Source organism: Mustela lutreola, chromosome 6 (genome assembly GCF_030435805.1).
Source record: "Mustela lutreola isolate mMusLut2 chromosome 6, mMusLut2.pri, whole genome shotgun sequence".
In the NCBI taxonomy this organism is placed as follows: Eukaryota; Metazoa; Chordata; class Mammalia; order Carnivora; family Mustelidae; genus Mustela; species Mustela lutreola.
This window is the reverse complement of record NC_081295.1, coordinates 56,417,488-56,437,829: the sequence shown is the minus strand read 5'-3', so window position 1 is coordinate 56,437,829 and position 20,342 is coordinate 56,417,488. Positions and strand designations below refer to the sequence as shown.

The following is a 20,342-nucleotide window of genomic DNA, read 5'->3' as shown; positions in this document are numbered from 1 at the left end:
TAGCTATATTAGTTCCATATATATAAGATATATATATATGTATTTTATATATAATCATATTAACAACTCTAAACCTATTGCTTATTTAATATATCATTTTTGTGTCAGACTATTCTGTCCAACCTGACCTGCTGTTATAAATTTGCTTCCTTTCTACTGTTGCTTCTCTTTTCCCCAGGAGCATCTTTATATTTTATGTATCTACTCTGGAAATCAGCCCGTTGTCTGGCTCTGTGGAATTTTTTTCTCCCTCCAAGCATCAGTTTCCTTTAAAATATCATTTGGCATTTTGAATGTACAGGCTTGATGTTATAAACATTCCTCATTGACATTAAGTTTTTTAAAAATAATAAATTTCCATAAATATGCTTTGTCTACAGATTTCTAGCCTCTCCTAAAAGTGTGGGTGAGACTTCCTCTATCTCAATAGCATATTTAGACTCACTGTGTAGAAGGGAGTATTTAGTCATATATTCTGAGGATATGTTTATCTTTCAAATCTCTTATACAGCTTATAATTTTAATGGATTGCTAGTACTTGGGTATGTTGCTGTGCGAATAAAATAACTCCGGGTACCCCTGATACTTTAGCGTGTCAGGTGTGATTTCTCTGCACCTATGAGTTTTCCTAGAATCTGGCACTTTTTATCTCCCAGTATTACCAGTTCACAAATCTTCAAAAGTCCTGAGCTACTTCTGTGTTTAAAGATTAGCTTGTTCTCAGAATTGATGAGACCAGGAATAGTGTACTTTGAGTGTCTGAGGGTCTCAGCTATCCCATAGCAGCACGTACATTCTGGCAATGAGTGTCAAAGGCACACTGGGCTGACTGTTTCAAAAATAACACATTTGAATCAAATCTACTGTATATTTGACATTGGGCCGTATTTTACTATTGTTTATATTATGTGAGTAACACTATAAGTGAGCTATGGAGCTGGTATGAAATGCCTCAAATGAGAGTATTTTTTAAGTGATCTTCAACACAGACAGAATCAAATTTGATATGTTTACAAGAGAAGTAGGCCAATTAGTGATAAAGCTTAATAGTTTAAGGGAGGAAGCCAGAACATTCATTTACACTTGACAGAAAGAAGAGGAGAGCAAAACATAATCTCAGCAGAGCCTTTATTTCTTTTAAGAAATTAGATCCTCCCCTTACAAAAACAGCTTTTAAGGAGACTGAGCTTCCTGAATGAGTTAAATTTTATCATGATTTTGTTGGCTACATAGTCATGGATTTCTTTTTATCTCTACAGTTGTAACAAAATTGAATAAAGCAAAGGTACTCTTAGTTTACTATTTTATGCCTTTGTTTTCCTATTAATATTTTGAAAAATTTTCCTTTCTTCCTGAAAACTATTCTAATCATCTTTCTGTCACCTTTTCTTAGATGCTTCTTAGAAATACTCCTTTACAATGGATATATTCTTAGACTTTCTTTTCCAGCAACATAGTGGATTAAGACAAAAAACAAAACAAAACAAAACAAAGAACAAAAACAAAAACCTAATCCTTACAAATGCCTACCTAAAGAAATAAAAAATCTTCAGGATCCAGAAATGAGGAGGGAACTGAAAGTCAGGATATTTTAACTCTAAGCTGAGACTACAGTTTCCCTGGGGAAGGCTTAGCAGCCTTAGGAAAGTAGACTCTTTTGTTTTAACATATATAGGACAAATGATGAAAGGGAGTGCTCCAACCTTGGATGAAGGCATGACTTTCCAAAAGTTTAATTCTTTTTAAAAGGTGAATAAGAAAAATCTGCCTTATAATCTTAGATTATAAGCTTTTCTACGCTTAGTGTCTGGCTGGAAAATAAAAAAATCTTCCTTGAGAAATGGAAATCTTGGGATTGAGACTCTGGTAGGTTTGAGATCTGATTTTAAAGTACTTATGGGTTCCTGGATGCCTTCTTTATTTGGGATTTCTGAAAGAAGAAAATTCCATATTAACATTGAAAAAGCATTCTTTCAATACAGGATTGCCTTGGGGAAAGGGGATTGGAGAAAAAGAACACCCTGATAAGGATGGGCTCATAATAGAAGTGTCCTAAAACATGAGAATATACCAAAAACCATAAAAAAAAATCCCAAAACAAGAAACAAACAAAAACAATAAAAATCACAAGAAAAAAGAATCAAGTGTCAAAGACTCAAGATAGTAAAAAGTAATGTATAAGTAAATTACCACGTGTAATGATATAATGATTTATAATGCTAAAAGTCATAAAAGAAGAAATCCAAACCCTAAAAAAATAATTATACCCTTTATATTTGTCAATGTTAACAATCAATGCTAGCTACACTATCAAAGAAGCAAGTAGGAAGTAATCAATGTTAGCTACAATACCAGATAAACCCCAGATCACACAGCAAAGGATATTTCTCATTTATATTAGAGTTTGATTGGGAATTTAGGAGTGGCCTTCCATGTGCTACATAAGGATTTTTGGCTCTTTCCATCTTGTGGCATTACTGATGAGGGAACAGAAGGCAAGCTGAGGACAAAGCAGAAGCTGACACCCCACAACACCCCCCAAGCCCCAGATGGTATCTGTGTGACATTTCTCATGCACTCTTGGCTCCCTAAAGCTATAGAAAGGAAAAACAAATAGTTAACTTCTAGAGATCACATTCCTGCAAGTCTCCCTCGGTTTACAAATGTCTTAGCAATCTATAAGAACAAAGCACTTCCATCAATAACCTAGCTTTGAAGGAAGAAGGAAATGTAGATACAGTTAAACGTTCTTATAACCTGCAGCCCATTGACAGATACTTGAAGCAGGCAGAGTGTAATGTTTCTCCAGGAAGCTTCCAACTATCCTAACATTAATGCCTTGCTGGTGGGGGGGAGACAACTTTAACTTGACAACAGCAAGGCCTCAGGTATCCTGTGAGTCTTCTTCAACATATGAAAATTCTTTTGAAACCCCCATGTTCCCTACCTCCCCCAACTCCCAAGTATATAAGCAGCCACACCTCACAACCCTGGTGCAACAGCTCTTTCTGCCCACGGGTCCTGTCCCAGTGCTTTCATAAAACCACCGTTTTGCACCTAAGATGTCTCAAGAATTCTTTCTTGGTCATCAGCTCCAGACTTCACCCCACTGAACCTCACCTATATTCCAAAACCCCACGAATTACCATTTCCCAAGATCTTCTCTGAAGGATTGAGCATGCAGACAAGTATATCATAGGATGTTTTGTGAGCCTAGAGGTAGGATACAAATATCTCCCTATACATGCTATTGTCTAAAACACCACCACAAAGTACCAGCCAAACTGCAAAGGACTGGGAAATATAAGAAATGAGGAACAGGACTAGTGAGCCACCTGATCAACCTTTACCTATTCATAAAACCTTGAAACAGTCCTAATTAGAAATGTTAGAAATAGTATGTCAAGACATTCGTTCTTTTATTTCATGTAAATAGATGGCAGAGAGGGAGACAGATTTCTTATGTTATCCAGGCATTGTTTTAATTGCTGGAGATAGAAGGAGTGAACAAAAAACCCATGGATCCTACCCCTGTGAAGCTTCCAAAGCCTACCTGTGGAAACACACAAGCACCAAAGGATTAGTGAGAGAACCATCAAGTGCTATCAAAATGAAGCAATATGAAAGGAGGCAGAGGGGTTGCTATTCTAGATAGGATGTTCGAGAAAGTTCCTCCCACCCCCTGCCTCAGAAGGTGAAATTTGAGAAAGACCTTTCACCTTCTTGTTGCTAGATTCGACATTTATTTGTTCATATTTCATTCTGTTGATCTATTAGCAGCATTTGGATCTGCTGAACATTCTCTTACTTAAAAAAAATGTTTTACTTGACTTTTAAGGCATAACCCTCTACTGTTTTATTTCTGTTTCTTTTTCTTAATGCTGCTATAATAAAATACCACAAACTTAGTGGCTTAAACATTACAAAACTATTATTGTGCAATTCTCGAGGTCTGAAGTCCAAAATGGGTCTCACTGAGCTAACGTGAAGGAACCAACAGGGCTGCCTTCCTCTCTAGAGGCTCACAGAGAGAATCCATTTCCTTGCCTTTTTCAGCTTCAAGAAGCTGCTCACTCTCTTGGGCATGTGGCCTCCTCCTTCTGTCTTCAGAACCTAACAGTTTTGCATTTTTCTATTCATTCTTCTGGAGTAAAATCTCCCTCTGACGACTTCTGTCTCCCTCCACTTTTGAGAACACATGTGACTGCACTGAACCCATGCAGACACCAGGATAACCTCCCATCTCAAATATTTAAAGTTATCTACAAACCATCTCTTGCCAGGAAAGGTAACCTATCCCCCAGTTCAGAAATTCGGGTGTGGACATGGGTGGCTGGAGGAGCGAGAGGTGGGGGAGGGGGAGGATGCATTATTCTGTCCCCCACACTCACAGACTGCTTTTCTCAGTTTTCTTCCTACTATTTCTGACTTTCCACTTGGAGTATCAGAGCAGGCATACAGCTGTACTGATAGTCAGAATACTGAAATATTTTAATATTGATTGTGGAATAACCTTAACAATAACATTACCAATAACCCTGAGCCCTAGACATTTCTGTCTTCTGCTTGCCCTGAGCCCATGACCCATCCTGAAGACCTCATACTCCTGACCCCGCGACTCAAATAAATAATGTCTAACATTACGAGGCTTTAAGGTTTGGTCAATTGCTCACCTGTTGTTAGGTGTCTTGAATAGCTTTAAGTCTTAATAGCTTGAAGTCTTAAGACTTCAGATACCATCTAAACGCCGATGACTCCAATTTTCATTTTAGACTGATTCTTTCTCCCAAAGCCTTAGAATCCTATGTCTAACTAACTATTCAACATCACCACAAACATGTGATAAACACAGCTCATTTACAAGTGAAATGCTGCTTTACTCTTTACCTCTGTTTTGCCCAAACCCATAGTCTTCTGTCTTGCAGGAAACATCAGTTCAATCTATGGGCTTTCTCTTAAAAACGGGGTCCTCTCTCTCGCTGCCTCACCATCAGCAACCTGGTCCACATCACCATCGGCTCTCACCTGTTATTTCAGCGCCTTCTAAATTCTCTCTCTTGTTCCCTTTGCCTTTTTCTCAACATAGCCGCAGGCACGAATGCTTATAAACGTCCCTGCTCAAAACTCTCCTCTGGCTTCCTTTCTCACCTAGGGAAATCGATGTCTTTCCTTTGGCTTACATCACCTTTATAATCTCTGCATCTCCTGTTCCCTCTCTGAAATTATCTCCTTTTACTTTCCTTCAGCCCCACTGATCTCTTTATTCTTCAGATAAGCCAGGATGCGCTCCGCATCTGGAAGACTCTGCCGTGCGGCTTGTACTTGCCAGTTCCGGTCTCCAGAGCAGCCTTCCCCGGATCCACACCGCTCGATCCTTCATGTTCTTTCCCCGTTGAGTGAACGATTGCCCTATGATGGAGTGCTTTCCTTAACCACTGTATTAAAATTGTGTACCTTAACTCTTCAGTTCCCCCTTCCTATTTTATGATTCCCCCTAATTTTTCACTTTCTAATGCATTCTATATTTTAGTTAATTTATCCTGTGATTTTATGTTTCTACCCAGTAGAATATGAACTCTATAAAGGTAGAGATTCTTGTCCGGTTTGTTCACTGCCTATCCAAGGGTCTAGAGCAGGGTTGTAGTCATTCATAGTTAAAACTCAAAAAATTAAATGAGACACGTATTTTAGACTTTAAAGGTTACAATAATAAAAAAAAAGGCAAAAGTCAAGGTTTAGAGATATAGAATTGCAACATGATGATGAGTTTATAAAACAAGTCCAACTTCTCTGTAGATAATTAGTGAAAATATATCACAAACTTTAAATATGCATATATTTGGGTACTTTACGTTCTCTTATTAAAATCTATCCTAAAAAAAGAATTAATAAGGAATGCAAAGATTTGGGAATAAGGAAAGCCTCTAAACTCTTGTTTATAATAGTGAAAAAAGGGGTACCTTGGTGGCTCAGTTAGTTAAGAGTATGTCTTTAGCTCAGATTATGATCCCGGGGTCCTGGGATCGAGCCCCGTGTTGGACTTACTGCTCAGGTGGGGAGCCTGCTTCTCTCTGTCCCTCTGCCTCTCCTCCTGCTTGTGCTTTCTCTCCCTCCCCCTCTGTGTCAAATAAATAAATAAAATGTTTTAAAAATATGAAATAGTGAAAAAAATTTTAAATCAAAACCTTCATGTTTTTAAATACAGAAACTTAGACAAAAAGAAGTATATTTATACAATTGAACAGTATGCAATCATTAAATTTGTATTTAGATAAATTCTCATAGACGTAGGAACTATTTATGATATGCTGGTAAATGGAAATAAACAGTCTATAAAGAGAATGTGCTAAATGATGCTATTTTTGAAGAAGAAATGTATATCTTTGGACACTTGTTAACAATGTGGTTTATAGAATGGAGTGGGAATGTCTTTCCTACTTACCTAATCTTTAAAAAAAATTTATTTCAAAATAACGATCACATAGCACACTTATACTGGGAAAAATCAAAATTACATTCATCGTGATCTTCAGAAAGCCATTAATATTATACGTGCAAAGGATTTTAAGTGTGAATTGTATATAAATATGCCCCTTCATGGCATTTTATGTGTTTATGATGAATATCCTACATTAGTAAGTAGGGCCTAAGGCTCGAAATTTGTTTACAGAATAATCTCTTCAGGTATTTTAGTTTCTTTGAACCCTAACCTGTGGAAGCTGTCTGGCTACAGGTAACAACGATTGAAAAATGTCTTTAACATGACTGCTGACAAGACCATTGAAGTCAAACCATGCAATGAACCCAATATTTTACCTCAGAGATTTGACTTAAAACTAACCCATCTCCCTGCTCTGTTTCTAGGCAGTACTACTTGGGCAGTAGCGCGCAGCCTAGTTCCGTGGAGCAGAAGAAGGGGAAGTTCCCAATCTGGCCGGAATGGAGCGAGGCTGACGTCAATGCAGAGAAGTGGGACGCAGGCAAAGGTGGAAAAGAAAAGGACAAAGCAGGAAAAAGCCCTCTATTCGTGAGTCCGCTGGGATGTGGCTAGAGGTCATTTTAGTCCTAATGTAATAGTAGCTTAAGATGTGTTAGCATGGGAGAGTGCTCATTCTTCTCCAGAGGCTCCCTTCAAGCGAGAAATTTTGTCTTTGTCCACCTGTCTCCCTCCATCCTAGCCTGTCTTTCCAAGCCTTAGACCTGGGCTTTGCTAATTCCATCTGAGTAAGAAAAGGGGAGAGATGATCAGAGGGCCATAATGAAATAAAGGGGAAATTGATAGAACAAGTCAGATAGTAGATTTTGGACAGGGTTGGGAACAAGGCATTTCGAGTAGTTTAGAAAATGAAAGCCCCAGCAGACCTGTGAACTGTTACCTAGTGATGATAGGAGATTTTTTTTTTTTTATAAAAGTTGTTACTGTTACTGAGATAAAGATTGAATCTCTTAATATTGCCCCCCTGAAGATATTTGGGGAAGGATTTCAGGTACTCTTTGTTTATCTATGGCCATTGAAACATGATGGGATTGGAGCTGAGAACAGTGTGCCTACATTTTCCAAGTATATTATCTTAGGTTCTTTTGCCTTTTTAAAAATGTTTACTCTATTTCTAAAGACTTCTTTTTGAGGGTATGAGTCTGGGTTGCATTTTAAATATGACCCTTTGGGGCATCTGGGTGGCTCAGTCAGTGAAGTGTCTTCCTTTGGCTCAGGTCATGATCCCGGGGTCCTCCCATGGAGCCCAGCATCAGGCAACCTGCTCACTGCTCAGCTCAATGTCTGCCGCTCCCCCTGCTGGTGCACGTGCTCGCGCTCTCTCTCTCTCTCTCTCTCTCTCAAATAAATAAAGAAAATCTTTAAAAAAAAAATTAAAAAAAATATGACCCATTTATTTGGTGCAACAATTCATTTAACCAAAATGTTTATGAAACACAATGCAGTTTCAAAACACAAACAAAATTGCCAGAATGACCATGATGAACTCTGGGGTGTTTATTTGCATCGAGAACTCTGGAAGGGTTCTTATTAGCAATTATATTTTGTTCACAAAATGCAGAAGTATAAACTGCATAATTCATTACAGTAATTTGTTTACAAAAGATAACAAATGTAACTAATTGCTGATTCTGTTAGTACCTGAACAATTTCAGATTAGGAACGTATGAGGGAATACATTCTTTTCACCATACCTAGGGTGACTGTGGAACTTTTAGACGGACAGGGTTTTTGAACTCTCTGGGTTCAAATGACAATGGTCATAGCCTACATATTTTTAACATAAATTTACAACTAATGGGGGTTGAGTGTGAATGTACATCAGGAAGATAGACTGTGCAAATCCTCAGGTAAGCACTGAGCTCTAGAAAAGACCTAAAGACAAGGCACTGTAGAGTGTGAAGGATAACAGGGTGAAGAGCAGCGTGTCTGAGAACTGAAATAGGAAATAAGCTATAAACTGTAACATGTTAGGGCCCTTGAAGTGTAAGTAAGCCTTTACCAGGTGACGACGGAGAAATCCTGCAGATCTCTGGGAGGTTAGGCATCAAATTCTAGAACTTACCAATGTTATTGAAACAAGGGCACATCTGTTGAAAGAATATTTATTGGAGAAAAACCACTGAGACTGGAAGAGTAACATGTGTGCTGGATACTTGATGCCCATTTCATTTGGGGGCAACATATAGGAATGTTGCTAAGTGAACATCAGACTCCAACCTTGGTTCTGTGATCGTCAGACCATGTATAAAACTGCACAATCAGGGCAGCACCAGCCCTTCTCCTGTGGTGAATTGGGACTATTCCAATGGCATGTGACACTTCAGAACCTGAGCCAACATTCCATTCTGCCTCTGCCATCTTCACAAGATGGAAGAGTATCAGGTCAAACCCTGGTTCTTACAACAGCCCAGATACCATATGGGATACAATCTTGCTTCCCACTCCCAGTTCTGTTCTACAGTCTCAACATTCATGGCTGTGAAGTGACAGTCCCTCATGGGAGTGAGTGGTGGACACCCCAAGCATGTCACAGTTGCAACATCCACGTTTACCAGGGCCAATTACCTTAATCATATGACCATAGCAAGTATCCTTGGAATTTTATAGAAAGTCTCTTCTTTAGATGTGAGGCTAGTGATCAGGAAATCAGCATCAGATAAACTAACCCTTCCCTGTAATTTCAGAGTCAAGTCTCAATTCTTTTGCTAAGTGACAGCAACAAAAAGACATGGTGGATGAACCAAACTGAGATATATATAATGAAGCATCGTAAGGTGCATATAAGAAATACACCTAAGGCAAAATGACATAGAAAGATTACCATTTACCACTAACTTAACATGGAGAAAAGGGAATCATACCAGATTATGATATGGTAAACTCCCATTTACCTTTTTTTTTCTCTCCTTAAAGACATTTAATAATTCAAGGCATGACAACGAAAGGTCAAACAGAAAGTAGTGGCTGGGGTTTATGCCAGTTTTTCTGGGCTGAAGAGAGAGAGGATATTGACTGGGGCTGCGAAAGCAGCCAAAACTAGAACCCAAATCCCAGAGGTAATTACAGAACCACAATCTGAATGTTTCCCTTATAATTTTATTTCAAGACATTTAACCAAATCCTAAGCTATATGTGTGAAGATTTTGCTGCTGAGCAAATTAGTAAAAAACAGTTTGGAAGTTAAATAACAGAAAATATTTCATGATGCTATGGCAAGAGATTGGAATTTAGGGTATACCAAGGTGAAGGGACTCAAACCCTCCAGCTTTTCAGTGAGTACCCAAACATGGCAATAGCATTCTGTGTTGAGTAAGGGTAAACCAAGCCTACACCAGCCCAGTCAAACCCTGAGACCCAGTGTTGATGGGGTCAAGTTCATTTTGTACTTTGATGCCAGAAAGGATGAAGTCCTCCTCTCTGGAGGAAGGCATCATTATTTAGGACCATATACATTTTTATATGCAACATTTATCATACAACCCAAATTTATCACACATGAAAAGTGTGATAAAAAAGTGGCTGAAAAACAAGAGGAAAATTAAATAATAGAAATAGATCCACGAGTGACTCTGATTTGGGGTTGTCAGATAAGGGACTTTAAAATAACTGAATTATTTGTAAGGGAGGAAAACAAAACAACGTGAGGCAACCCCAGAAGTCTAGTGTGTCTCTTGGAAACATCAGTCTATTATTCAGGGACTCATTCTTGGATTATTTTGACTAGATATTGGGATTGCCTTTATCTTCATTCAAAGTATTTCAGAATCTTAAATATGGCCCAGATACACATAGACACTTTGTGAAAAAGCTCAGACAGGGCCCTCAAATATAACCAATTTCTCAGGTCACACTAGCATTTGGATAAAAATGTGATTACCATAAAAATCACAAAATAGTATTTACTTCCCCCCTGTCACTATTAACTCAGGTGAAATTTAGTACTCCTTATTTTTCAATACAGATAGTTTATACTCCTACAGCATTGTTTTTGTACTCCCAGCACTTTCCATTTTCTGTAAGGCTCACCACCACAACTTAACTATTTTAGGATCTGTGAGAACTTTTACACAGTAGCTACTTGAAATCTAATTTGCTATATTGCTAGCATGCGAGAGTAGATATTTGGATATCATTCTTCCTCCAGAGCTCACTAACCCATTCTAAGGACTCAAAAATTAATAAATTAATTGCGTTCCTGGACATTTACCTCTGAGAAACGGAAACTTATGTTCATATAAAAACCTGTAAGCTATATGCAAAAATTTATAGCAGCTTTATAAGTAAGAGCCCCAAATTAGAAACAGCCCAAATGTCCTTCAATGAACAGATGGTAAACAAACAAATATCCATATCATGAAATATTGCTCATCAATAAACAAAACAAACTGCAAATTGATACTGCAACAGCTTGAATGAATTGAATATCCCAGGAATTAGGCGGAGAGAGAAAAAAGCCAATCCAGAATGTTACATGATATATGATTCCATTCATATAACATTATTTTTGGGGGAAGATTTATTATTTGTTTATTTGAGAGAGAGTGCATGCATGTGAGATCAGAGAAGGGGGCAGAGGGAGGAGTTGTGAGAATCTAAAGCAGATTCCCTGCTGAGCACAGAGCCCAAAGCAGGGCTTGATCTCACTACCCCAAGATCATGACCAGAGCTGAAACCAAGAGTCAGACGCTTAAACCAACTGAGTCACCCAGGTGCCCCTCATATAACACTATTGAAATGACAAAAAGAGACCAGATTAATGATTGCCAGGTGGTAGGGATTAAACAGGTGGTAAGGGGTTGGGGGGGGGGGTGGGCATGGCCATAAAAGGGCCTAGGAAGGATCCTTGTGCTCCTGGAACTGTGGTATACCATGACTGTCAATGTCAGTATCCTGGTGGTGACATTGCACTCTGGTTTTGGAAGATTTCCCACTGGAGAAACCGAGTAGAGAGAACACAGGAACTCTCTTTATTATTTCACAGCATGAGTTGTGAATCTATAATTATCTCAAAATAACATGTTTAATTTTAAAAATTAATAAATGAAAGTCAGATCCAAGGTTCAAAATTTCACTGGCATACAATCATATTTATGATTTTTTAATTTTCTCAAATAAAAACAAGAACAATCTTTTCAGTGCAAAATATGTCCATATCTGGCCCATCCAAATTGCTTTCCTACCATACCTACCTCACATACCACAGCAGCTCATGCTCATTTTGATTGCGTCCTCTGCAATAAAATGTTACTCAACAACTGAGGTTTTGTTCACTAAATACAGTATTATAAACTTCCATATTCACCAAATACTACATGAGATACTTCTGAGAGCAATTATACAAATTGCTCTATAAATGCATATTTATTGATTGAATCTATGAACTTACTGATTTTTATTAGTATTGAGTTGGTTTCATATTTTTAGAATCATATGGAGACAAAAAACTCAATATATATTTTTTTATATAGCATTTTTTTGAAGACCCCGAAGGAAAGATTGAATTACCACCATCGTTGAAAATTTATTCCTGGAAACGTCCACAGGATTTTTTAATTAATCGGGTAAGAAACATTTTCACTATTGAACAAAATACATGTTAACTGTGGGCTATAATATCCTAGTTATGAAAATTCTCATTTTTAAAACAATGTAGGGTAAATTTTTCCCATGGTATTTAGTAAGAAAAAGGAATTACTTTTTGACATTTAATAGAGATAAATGTGTATCAGCATAGTTTAATATCACTTGTACTGGCTCCCAAGAGCATATTGAAATTTTGTGTAAAGTCTTGAGGTTTTTTTTTTTTTTCTTTTTTACATGATATCAAAGAAGAGCCTAAAAGGTGTGGGAAGTTACTCCTTAATTTCTGACTGACAGAATTACCCTTTACTGCTGCTTAGCAGGAATTTATGTGACCTGAAGGTCTGTTTACTCTAGTGTTTACCAGCGCTAATTTTCTAGCCCAGGAGACTGGCACTTGGCTCTCTGTGTTCCAGGTATTCCTGAAGCATTTTCCAAGGGCCATCTTCATTTCTGGACTTGACACCCAGCCACTTGAGTCACATTGACTGGGACATCTCCAGAGAAGCCATCCTTTAAAATAGCATTATGTACATGAAAACTTTAGATCCACTGGTCTGCCTTCTTAACAGTCATGTTAGTTTGAACATATTTGCTGTGTCCAAGGGTCTAATTATCACGAACTCCTTTTTTTTTAGTTTGTGACTCTCCTAGAATTTTCATTTAATGCACGGAAAGCCAGTAGGCTAAAATTGTTATTTAGTATTAACCAAATGGTTGTAAAGGAGCTGATTCTTCCATCGATTATGGAATCCACTGAATCAGTTTCACACAAAGTGATTTTATTCCTAAAATTTTTAGCCTTTATAAGCACCACTACTATTGCAAGAAAATATAGTTTATGCACCATATTTTCAATTGCTGTTACTAGCCGAAGTCAGCTAATCCTAATTAAAAATATATTTAGTAAAATAAAAGAATAAGATATTTCAACAGAATATTTATTGAATGCCTACTTGTAAGATATTTTAAATAAATCAAATGTCCATGAACCAAGACTTTAAATTACTTATAATGTTAGATAATACTGGTATGAAGAATATAAGTTCTTTAGTGTTAATAGAGTGCACTTAATAATAGTGTATTATTCATAATATTCAGGCTCTGTGCAGTGGAAATGCAGGGTTTACATTCCACGCAAATAAAGGATATTAAGTCCCTAAAGTGAGAGTGTTTCAAATGTGAATAAGTAGAAAAGTTTCACACCACCTTTTTCTTTTTAACATACCTTAGTTCTGAGAGGTAACACTTGTATTATAAGTGAATTCATCCGTTGGTGGTGGTAACACTTCTCCTGGCATTTATCGTAATGTTGCTGCCTAACTCAACACCTGTTCTGTGCTGACCTCTTCCTCCTGATCTTGTGCATGAACTCCTCTTGGAGTGTGGACCAGAACAGCCACAGCTAAAAGTCTAGCTAGCTAGGATAGTCTTAGAATAATGTTTTTTAAGTTTTAATGTCTAGATCCACAGTGGTAAGTATATTTTACATGGAAATAACTGTGGGCATACAGAAAGCTCAGACAAAAATTTAGCAAAACAATATCGACCTTCCTACATGAGATTGACTCTATTCTACTCTAAGCCAAATATGAAGTCAGAGGACACGATTTAAGTCAGAGAGAAGCTAAATTATGAACAAACTTAAAAGCCTTGATTCAAGATATCACAATCAACATGGGCTATACAGCTGAGGAAGTTAACAAGCTCTGACCACTGAGGGAATGATCAGTTTTGTATATTTCTGAGAATCAGGTGTGGATGGTTCAGGTCCTTGAGTAATGATGATATTGAGCAGATGTAAATTGTCTGAAGATGGATTCTGTCTCAAGGACAGGTGTAGGAAATAAGTAGAGACGTCTACCTTAATATTTGCTGTCTTTTACACACCATCAGCTTCTATCTTATATCGATTGGCAGGCAGTTATTAAGACTCCACCTCAAATTTTAGTTATTCAATATTTAATCTATAATCAATTTAAATGTATGTTGTTACTTGGAGAAGAGTGTGGCCATTTTAGAATTGCAATTAGCCAAAACAGAAGTTAAAATATACATTTTGTATAAAATATTTTATGTAAAACTTACTATGATCACAAATTATAAACTAAGAGTCAACTCAGGCCTTCAAGGTAGTTTGGGTTAATTTCTCTCAGGCATAAAGAAATATTTTATTGAGTTTTCAAGATGCTCATTATACATGTGATTGAGAGTAGTTGGTGACAGTAGTTTCCATGAAAATCTTTTATTAATCAAAATCATATTTATGTTAATTTGATATGTTAAGTATATAAGCTTAATATGAATTGTAACAAATTTTTAAAAACTGTTATAAATCATATGTTCCCTTATTATGTTTATTCCTTAGTGATCTAAACATACAAAAGCATATTTAGATATATACCAATTAAATAATGACCACCATATGATTTTTTTAAAGATAAGAGGATTTGAAATTTGGCAAGATTTTAAAGAGCTGTGATACCTAGTATGTTTTATCAAAGGGATGAAGATATTTTTCCTGGTAGCATGTGTTAACTAAGCTTCAGGTTTAACTTGAAAGGCTAATTTAAATTTTGTCATTTTTTAAACTCTCAGACTGTGTGTGTATGCATGCTGAGACCATATGCATATATTATATCTGATAACATTTCATATGTATATGAAAATACTGTGTTTGATAGGTATTACATTATGAAGTGAATGGCACCCATAACTCTAAAAGGGTTATCTTACGGAATAATGAGCTTCACTTATCTTTTTTTTCTTTTAATTCCTCTGGTTGTGAGAAATGAGATCAGGTTTGACTTGTTTATACTGCATGAAACTATATTTCATTCAGCTACATTTCCTTTATTTTTCTTAATGAGGAATATCTCTTTTTACATATATTTTTAATTTCAGGCTCCAGTAGTTGTGAGAAATGAAATCCTGTTTGATTTGTTTTCAGCAAATGAACATTTACTCTGCAGTGAGGTATGTAAGGAAGTTTTAACTGAAGCCTGTTTTCAGGCTTCATTTTCCAGACCTGCTTAAAATAATTCCCAGACCATCAATTTCAGTTCTCCCTTGTGCACCTCTAAGTTTTGGTGTAACTCAGTATTTTATACACCAGACATTCAAAGAGGTAGAGAAGCCTCTTCAGTTAAGTTTAATGAGCAGATGGTGGGAAAATGTTAGCATTAGCTTTGCTGTGCCCCTACTCTCCTGCCCCATAAACCCACAGTAGCTGGGGTCTCATGATCTGGGCTTTCTCCTCTCAGTGCAAGTGCCTAGCGATAGACATGAAGTTGCTTGGAACTTGCTCAACATAGTGCTCAAGGGCAGGGTGTCCTGATGTTGTTTGACTTGCTAATACAGGGAAAATCTCACCTAAACACCTCTATCTCTCCACCCTGGGTTTTCTCCTTCAGAAGCGGACTCTGTTCCACTTCCCTAAGACAGTTATGTCAGAAGCAGGTCTTTTCATTTAAAATTATTTTCTCCCAGAAAAAAATTCTGTGCCAGTGAGAATTAATAGTCATTATTGACTCAAACACTTTGCCTTTCTTATCTTAAATATCTTTATTTTAAAAGATTTTTATTTATTTATTTGACAGAGAAAGATCACAAGTAGGCAGAGAGGTAGGCAGAAAGAGAAGGAGAGAGAGAGGGAAGCAGGCTACCTGCTGAGCAAAGAGCCCAATGTGGGACTTGATCCCAGGACCCTGAGGTCATGACCTGATCCGAAGGCAGCGGCTTAACCCACTGAGCCACCCAGGAACCCATCTTATCTTAAATATCTTGACCAAGATTAAAGTCAAAACATTTCTTTCTCCAACCAGGTTGTACTGAGTAGTATAATATATCTAAAGTGTTTTATATTTTACAATTTAGTCTAAAATATGCTTATTTTATAATCCAAAGCATGCATAGACTTCAGCTTTTCATTTTTAAAGGAAGTATAAAATATTCTAGCAAAATTCCGAGGTGTACATACAGCAAGACACTTGATTTACCTTTCATTTTCAACTAAACTAAACTTGAAGAAACATCCTAGATAATGTAAATTAAGGAAAACATGAATCTTATAAGGTTAGTCTCAAGTATTTAATCTTCTTATAAACCAGGCAGTTAAACGCAAGACGATTATTTCAGAAAATCCCATGCTACCAGGGTAATGTCTTTACTTAACAACCACTGTGACCCAGAGATTTTTTTTATACATTGTTTCTATTCCCTATAAAATGCTGAAAAATAGATAGCATAATCTGCATTTTACAGACAGCATTACATAAATTGCAATTTAAAGATGGTGAAATGACATTCCCCAGAGCAGAAGGATCTGAAGGGAGATTCAAATCCGGTCTGTTTCCACTGCAAAGCTCAACTCCCCACTGCGCCTTGTTGCCCATTGAAAACTCTGCAGGTGGGAATTTTGTTCAGAGCCCTTCTGCCCCCACAGATTGGCATATGAAATATGAGACTTAGAGGATATTTAAATGTGTGTGCAATTTTCTTTCTCATATCTCATTCCTTGTCTGGTTGACCCTATTGACATAGAAGAGATCATTTTCTTTGCAAACTTCTCAACATTTACAGAGGGGTAGCTTAATCATTTATAAAATGTTAATCCCAAAATAATATCACTGCTCTCAGGAGCATTCATTCTCTCTCTCTCTCTCTCTGTGTCACACACACACACACACACACACACACACACAGTTGAAATGAAGGTCAATGTCAAAAGGAAGTCGATGTCAAACCTCTAGTAGTTTACTCTGGAAGACAGCTCTTAGCTGAGTGTGTTTAATATTAACTCTTTTTAGCATGTATTGTGACTATATTTCCTGACAACAAAGGCAATAGCCATGACTTTATTCTGTAGATCGGAAATCAAAATGTGAAGCACAAGTAGAATTAAATATGAAAAAGTAGATTGGAAATGGATTTTGACTTGTTTCCCACCTAAATTACAGTACCAACAATTGAAGAACAACTGATTAACACGAATGGCTTTTGTCTCTAGCTGATGAGATGGATTATCAGCGAAATCTATGCAGTGTGGAAGATCTTCAATGGAGCTACTTTGAACAATTATTTTAAAGGGAATGCAGGGGAACCCCCTCCTCTCATCTGGAAGCCCTGGGAACACATCTATTCTCTGTGCAAGGCTGTGAAAGGTCACATGCCTTTATTCAATAACTATGGGAAGTATATTGTGAAACTTTATTGGATGGTAAGTTAGTTCATATTCACGTGCATTGAAATTTGTCTGACCTTCATATGGAAATATATTTGTCTTACACGCTGTTACCTAGGCTATTAGAAGATACAGGACGTCAACTGTGCAGACACTGGGAAGATAGGTCCTACATGTGTAATTTGGGGTCAATAACAAACATCGTTGTTTGTCCTGAGACCCCAAATCCCACACGCTTTTTATACTGCAGTTGCTTGGACCATGGAAGGGTGGTCCTCTGCTATTTGTCCTGTCAGGCAGGTGGCCTGGGTGGACAGGTGGATGCATGGGGCTCTCTTCCTTCCTCCTTTGTCTGTGATTGTGGATAAGGTCTTGAGCATAGGGAGTGCTTGAGCCTGATTCATTCTTTCTCCCCTGGTATTTGCTGCTCCTGAGGGGCCTGGTCCCACCCAGGCTTTGCCCTAAATTTGAGATTTGTACTCAAGTTAACAAATCTTGGCTTGACAAGACGTTTTTGCTTCTGCCTGAAAAGGAGCAAATGGGATAGTAGAAATAGAGTATTTTTAAAAATCCCCTAGTTAATAAGGCAAAGTAGGCTCACACCACATTCGGCAAAACTAGATTACTAAACACCTTTGAGTTTTTGTTGGTGGCTTCTTTCTAAAGGCCCAGATTCACAGGCAGGGCCAGCTACATGTTTTACAGAGCCCCTTGTTAAAATGAAAATTATTAAGAATGTCAATATGGTGATAGTAGTACTTAAAAAAAAAGAGCATAGGGTCCTTCTAAGCGTGAGGTTCCTTGTGACTGTACAGGTTGTACACTCCTGAAGCTGGTCCTAGTCACGAAGGAAGAATGTTCTCGAACATTTGAGGATGTGGAGAAGTATGAAAAGTGAATCATTCCATTCTGTATTTCTAAAGAACATGACTTTACCCAGGGAGCCTGGGCCAATCTTTCCTGGGATGGGGGGATGCTGAAAGGCCAATGCTTAGGAGTTAATAGGATCATTACAGCAGGAAGGTAAGAGTAAAGAAGGTGGTATTAGCCTCTGATCTCTAAAATAGGGTTCTTGGTGTTTTGATGTTTACTGCAAGACAACAGACTTTGAAAGTAAAAACTTTGTGAGGAGTTGAAAATGACTTCCTAAATGTCTTTGTCTTCTTTATTTACCAAGCAGGAGGCAGATTTGGTAGACAAGAGTTCAAAGTTTTAATGTGCACCAAGGAGTGAGAGTGAGGCTGTGGTGTTAAGAAGGTGGGTGCCCCGTGAGTATGGATGAGGCATTCCAGAGAGAAGGCGAACACAGAGGTCAAAGGTCAGGGTATCTGCCTCCTTCCCCATTTTCCACACATTTGCTCACACTTGCGGTAGGAGCGAGTTCAAAATCATCAAGTATTACAAAGCAGCATCAGTAGAATATTAGACCAACCCCATCAGTTTCTCTTTCTCTGCTTCTTGACATCCTTCCTTCCTTTGCAAATTTCCTTCTGGACAGAGGTCAACCTTTATTAACACTACATCTCATTTTACAATTTTACACGGTGATTTATTTCTCTTTAATTGTACTGATTCCTCATAAGCCCAAATCCACCTGGATTCAGAATTAAAACAAAAATATTTACTCCAATGAACCAATCATTGAAGCAGTCTAGAAAAGGTAGCCCTGGGGAAAGGAAGGGCCTGATGTCCAGTGGCTTCTTCGAGTTTCTCACTGGTCTCTCCTGAGGAATGGCTTGTGGGGCCTGCTGCTAAGCTGTTGAGCACTGAGATAGAACTTGTTCCATATGAATTATTTTTGTAGACAATTTGTTGACCTGAGCTGAAATCAGAGTTGGACACTGACTGATTGAGCCACCCAAGTGCCCCTTTTCTTATCCTTTTTAAATACCATATTGCTTTAGTTGTCACGAATTTATTGTTTGATTTAATATTTTAGAACAAAATCCACCTAAAATTTTTTTGCTTCAATATTTTCTTAACATATATGTTTTTTGAATGAACATTTTTGTTGGTATTTATCTCTGAACACATTTATAATAATGTATCCTTTATTTCCTCTATAAAAGGGTTTAGTGTTTATCATCCTGCTCAACTTCTCTCTTGAGCATTTTATTTTCATCCATCTTTCATTCAGCTGGAATGTGCATTCTAGAATTTTATTCACTTAGAATATATATGCTGTTTATTTTGGGTCTATTTTCCTTTATATATGATTATTATATGAATGTGATTTGCTTACAGATGGAATACTTGGGTAATACCCTTTTGTTTTAGAACACAACAGCCAATGTCTGCATATCATCTCAGTTTAATGTTAAAAACACTCATTTAGGGATGCCTGGGTGGCTCAGTTGGTTGGACGACTGCCTTCGGCTCGGGTCATGATCCCGGAGTCCCGGGATCGAGTCCTACATTAGGCTCCCAGCTCCATGGGGAGTCTGCTTCGCTCTCTGACCTTCTCCTCGCTCATGCTCTCTCTCACTGTCTCTCTCTCAAATAAATAAATAAAATCTTAAAAAAAACACACACACACACATTTACTCTATATCTTATCTGAAACCCTAATACCTTATCTCACCAGTCCCTGCTTCATTTTTTTTCCAGAGCACTTGAGTATGGAGTACCCCATACCCCATCCTCCTAGTGAATTCATCAGTGTATGTAAAAATATACAAGAAGCTATAGCCCTCTAGATGCTTTCTTCATTCAGGCATTTTGCTTCAATGTATCTTTCTTATATTCATAAATTGGTCTAATCTACAGGTTTTTTTTAATTACTAAAGTACAAAAGACACACAAGTTACATTAGTTTCAGGTATACAGCATAACAATTCACTAAGTTTATACATTAGGCTATGCTTACCACAAGTGCAGCTACCATCTGTCACCTTTCAACTGTCATACTGCCATTGACTGTATTCCCCGTGCTGTGTCTTTTATCCCCATGACTTATTCTTTCCATAACTGGAAGCCTGCATCTCCCACTCCCCTTCACCCATTTTGCCCATCCTCCCATACTCTTACTTCCTCCATTCTAGCAACCACCAGTTTGTTCTCTGCATTTATGGGTCTCTTTCC

At 37.6% G+C, this 20,342-nt stretch overlaps 1 protein-coding gene across 3 annotated transcripts in view; it reads left to right on the top strand.

Annotated features, from left to right (window-relative positions):
• ADGB (androglobin) overlaps window positions 1-20,342 on the top strand; it is a 171,892-nt gene that overhangs the window by 20,359 nt on the left and 131,191 nt on the right. For all 3 annotated transcript variants that reach the window (XM_059177313.1, XM_059177312.1, XM_059177311.1), the window contains exons 2-5: window positions 6,865-7,027; window positions 11,968-12,060; window positions 14,984-15,055; window positions 17,088-17,297. In XM_059177313.1, coding sequence (XP_059033296.1) covers window positions 6,865-7,027; window positions 11,968-12,060; window positions 14,984-15,055; window positions 17,088-17,297 — 538 coding nt within the window. The remainder of the gene's footprint in view (window positions 1-6,864; window positions 7,028-11,967; window positions 12,061-14,983; window positions 15,056-17,087; window positions 17,298-20,342) is intronic.